This window comes from Thalassophryne amazonica, chromosome 14, assembly GCF_902500255.1.
Source record: "Thalassophryne amazonica chromosome 14, fThaAma1.1, whole genome shotgun sequence".
Lineage (NCBI taxonomy): Eukaryota > Metazoa > Chordata > Actinopteri > Batrachoidiformes > Batrachoididae > Thalassophryne > Thalassophryne amazonica.
The window spans coordinates 25,975,613-25,979,438 of record NC_047116.1 but is presented as its reverse complement, the minus strand read 5'-3'; the positions used below and the strand labels follow the sequence as shown (position 1 = coordinate 25,979,438).

Below are 3,826 nucleotides of genomic sequence, written 5' to 3'. Positions count from 1 at the left end.
GTGCCAGATGTACATTTCAAAGTGTTTTTACATCATAGAAGATACACATCATCGTATCCATAAATAAACGATAATATCAATAACATGACACACACTAAAAATAAAAGCCATTATATTCTTTGGTATGCAAAAAAAAAAAAAAAAAAAAAAGCAGTATATGCTCACACAGAAAACAGCCTTTTGTAAATATGGATACTATAAATATAACTGAACCATAGAGAAGGCTGCTGGAATAGGCTCCATCACTGCCCCCCCACCCCCAACCTCTATGACCTTTTAGTGGAATAAATGGGTATAGAATATGAATGCATGAACGAACTACAGAAAATCAGAAAAGAGTCCACGTCAGAAACATGGTCACACGTTTGCATTTGTTGCTGTGGTCTTGGTGCTCCTGCTGATTTCTGAGAAGCTGCTGGCACTGCTGGTGCTCCTTGATTTTTTGCTCTCACTTACGCTTGTGAGAGCAGAATATATGAGGCTCTGTTTAGCTGGAGCAGCTGCGTAGGCATTAGGCATCTGGTACAACGGCAGTCCTTTGGTTTTGGAGCTGCAACATTCAGTAAAGAAATTGCGTTGTTTTTTTAAGACATGGGTAAAAGTCAGAACTGTTTTAAAAATAAAACAATCATTTCCACACTTTACCTTGATTGGTACCCTTCTCTTCCTGCAAAAATACTGTAAATAAGACCTCCAACAACAAGTAAGGTGGAGCCTCCCCAGCCAATAAACACACCAACACCTATTTCAAACCTGACAGGAAATAGAATACATTAATGCACAACTTTATTCTGCTAAATGTATGTGTGAGACCCATTCAGTGACACTAAAAATTGTTACGTACTTCTTGGCTCTGAAGGAAGGATCCTGAAATTCTGCTCTAACTTTATTTCCATAGTCAAAGTTTCATTTAATCACATATATTGTTACATTGTGATTTCTTCGACTGACTTTTACCTCCGATAAAGTAGTTCATCCCCCCTGCAAAGGTTATTCTTGCATTTGCAATTTCCGATCCTCCGATCTTTGTGCACTTCATTCCCACTAAAACCAGAATGGATCCAAAGAAAGCCAGGATAATCGAGATGATAATGAGGGCACGGCACATGTGAATGTCCCCTGTTTGAGAGCAACAGAACAGTTCTGAGTGTTCATGTCAAGATGCACACATGCCTTTTTAGGAAAGTACTCACAGCTCAGGGCGAGCATTGACGGAATTCCCTTGCAGTCCGATATCCCAGTAGAATCCGATATGCAGTCCTTCCACAAGTTGGAGAAGTAGTTAGAAGTGGTCAGAACTCGACTGTCTACTTCAGACCAAGTCCAGATTTCTGTGGGCATGGTGGAACAGACCAGGATCCATCCGCATACACAGACTACAAAGCAACTGATCTCCATGTACATCACCACGGTCCTGTAACTCATGTTGGCTTCAAAGTCCAACCGTGAGACTGAGCAGAGAGAAATCCAACCAGTGGCACCAAGAGTGATGGAGAGCCGTACGTACGACAGCCCCACCTCAGACAGACACACACACTGTTCTGTGAAGGTCCCTTTTGTTTGTTATTGCTAAAGTGCGCAGTAATCTACCAGCATGAGCTGAGTTTTGTGTACACTTTAACTCCTGGTACCTCAGTGTTGTGTATGTTTGACTTCAGATTGACATAAACATGGTAATGTCAGTTTTTGCTATTACGCATTTCAACTTACCATCAGTCTGTCCATATTTGCAACAATAAAAAATAAATAAGTTTACTAAAAAAAAAAAAAATGCACTGCCCAACTTAAAAATTATGTAAAGAATTTGCATCTTTTTTTTCTTTTTTTTTTATTCCAAGTCAGTTGTTGTTGTTCTTATAGTCAGGCTAACTCAAGTTTAAAATGCATTATTTTAAGTGGTTTAGTATACTTGATTTGCATTTTCCTCATCAAGGTTAATTAAGTTGAACCAACCTAATTTATAGGTTTGGTGTTATTATAGGTGGACAAACAGTTTAAGTTATTCTAACTTGTTTATTTTACATCCATTCTACTTAGAAATGTCCATGCAAAAAACGTACCTTCATTTTCATCAACCTATTTCACTTAAGTAAATCAGAATAAATTATGTTACAATTCCAGTTTTGCAATCACACTGTTTAAAACAGTTTTCATCCTACATCCAGTGGTTTAAAAAAAAACAAACTTTGAATCATTTTGTACCACCATTTTGTAAATCATCAATTTCCTACACTGAAAAAAAAAATGCTACTTTGGATCAACTTAAAAAAAATGATGTAATTTGTTACAGCTAATTTTTTTAGTTTGTCACAATGTATATTTATGATTTTGTAAAGTGATTCCAGCAGATTTAAACTGGAAACCACAATTTTCCATTAGACCAATGTAAATAAGTACTTTGAAAGAAGTGCACTGTTTCATTTTTTTCAGTGTAAAATGTGAACAATCAAAACACTCTTTTCATGCTGAAAATACTCTTCAATTTAAGGTACACTAAAAAAAAAAAAAAAAAAAAAAAAAAAATAATAATAATAATATTAATTGCCATGTTCAACTTAAACATTGGAGGCAGTAGTTTCTTTTTTTTTTAAGTAAGTCCAACTCAACCATTTTATTATCTGATTCATTCAAGTTTAGCCAAATGTAGCTAAATTTGCCATGTCATCTACAAGGCTAATTAAGTTGAACTAACTTAATTAAAACATTTTGGTGTTATTAGCTTAAATAACCAAATAATTGAACCTATTCTAAATTCTTTGTTTTAAAACCATTCTGTTTCGAAGTGGCCATGCAAATTGTTACCTTAATTTTTTTGAACGCTTTTATTTTTATTTTTTTCCAACTTATTTCACTGAAGTCCAAATAAATTATGTTACAATTCCAGTTTTACAATGAAACCGTTTATTTTAAAGCAATGTCAATGTCCATCTGTCTTTAAAAACTGTGAACAATTTTATACCACTATCTTGTAAGTTATCATCTTATTAAAATGGGAACACCCCCCCCCCCCCCCCCCCCCGCCCACAATTTTTTTTAATGGTAAAAATACACTTCAGTTAAGTTTGAAATGAAAACATGAAGCTTTTTTTTCCAAGTGTTACAGCACTTTTGTTTAGTTTAAAAATTTACACCACTTTGGGTGGACTGTTGGATCAACTGTTTGATTGAACTTTATCCAGTTTTTCTACAATTTAGAACATATGACAGCCTACCTCACGAGGTTGCTGCCTAACAGTGTTTGATGATTCATGATTCACCAATTTAGTTGGGTGATTCCCAGGGGGGTTCATATACAAGATAAGATCAACTTTATTTATCCCAAAGGAAGTTATTTTGCCAGAGTACAGAAATAGTACACAGTGAGCAATGCATATACAAGTAAGTTGCCCATAAGGGCAAGTGACAGAACTATAAATTGATTTTTGGCTGTCAGTCCATCTTATTTTTGCCAAAAGGTAACTTGTCAAATGAATAAATAGTTGAGACCTTGCTGCACATTTGAGTAGCTATTGTCACCATCTAGCAGGCAATGTGAACATTTCCTACTTGAAACTCAAAATTCAGCAAAAAAAGGTATTTACCAATGTCAGAAATGCATGATTTTTGTTATTTTATTTTTTGGTCCGCAGCTTTGACTTCCCAGTATTAACATATAATAATTTTAATTTTGAGAGTTTTGCGGTTCTTGAGTTTTAAGATGCAAAAATTACATATACAGAAGGATGGAGGTTCTCCTAACAAGCACAACTTAAAGCTGTGAATATATAGAGTGTTGTACAAAGTGAAAAGTAATTAATAAAACACATTTGAAGGTGTAGTAGTAAAA

At 34.9% G+C, this 3,826-nt stretch overlaps 1 protein-coding gene across 1 annotated transcript; it reads right to left on the bottom strand.

Annotated features, from left to right (window-relative positions):
• Positions 1-285: 285 nt before the first annotated feature.
• On the bottom strand, positions 286-1,527 carry LOC117524702 (claudin-10-like). Its single transcript, XM_034186518.1, has 5 exons — positions 1,194-1,527; positions 931-1,119; positions 845-899; positions 646-753; positions 286-550 (listed from the first exon to the last, which is right to left on the bottom strand). Exons 1-5 carry the CDS (start codon positions 1,423-1,425, stop codon positions 358-360), a joined length of 777 nt encoding a protein of 258 aa, XP_034042409.1. The 5' UTR covers positions 1,426-1,527; the 3' UTR covers positions 286-357.
• Between the last annotated feature and the right edge of the window lie 2,299 nt (positions 1,528-3,826).

Coding starts and splice junctions, on each gene's coding strand:
- LOC117524702 (XM_034186518.1), bottom strand. CDS start 1,425: ATGAGTTACAGGACCGTGGTGATGTACATGGAGATCAGTTGCTTTGTA. Junction 1,120..1,193: donor GTCAATGCTCGCCCTGAGCT/GTGAGTACTTTC, acceptor GCTCTCAAACAG/GGGACATTCACATGTGCCGT. Junction 900..930: donor TCAGTCGAAGAAATCACAAT/GTAACAATATAT, acceptor AATGAAACTTTG/ACTATGGAAATAAAGTTAGA.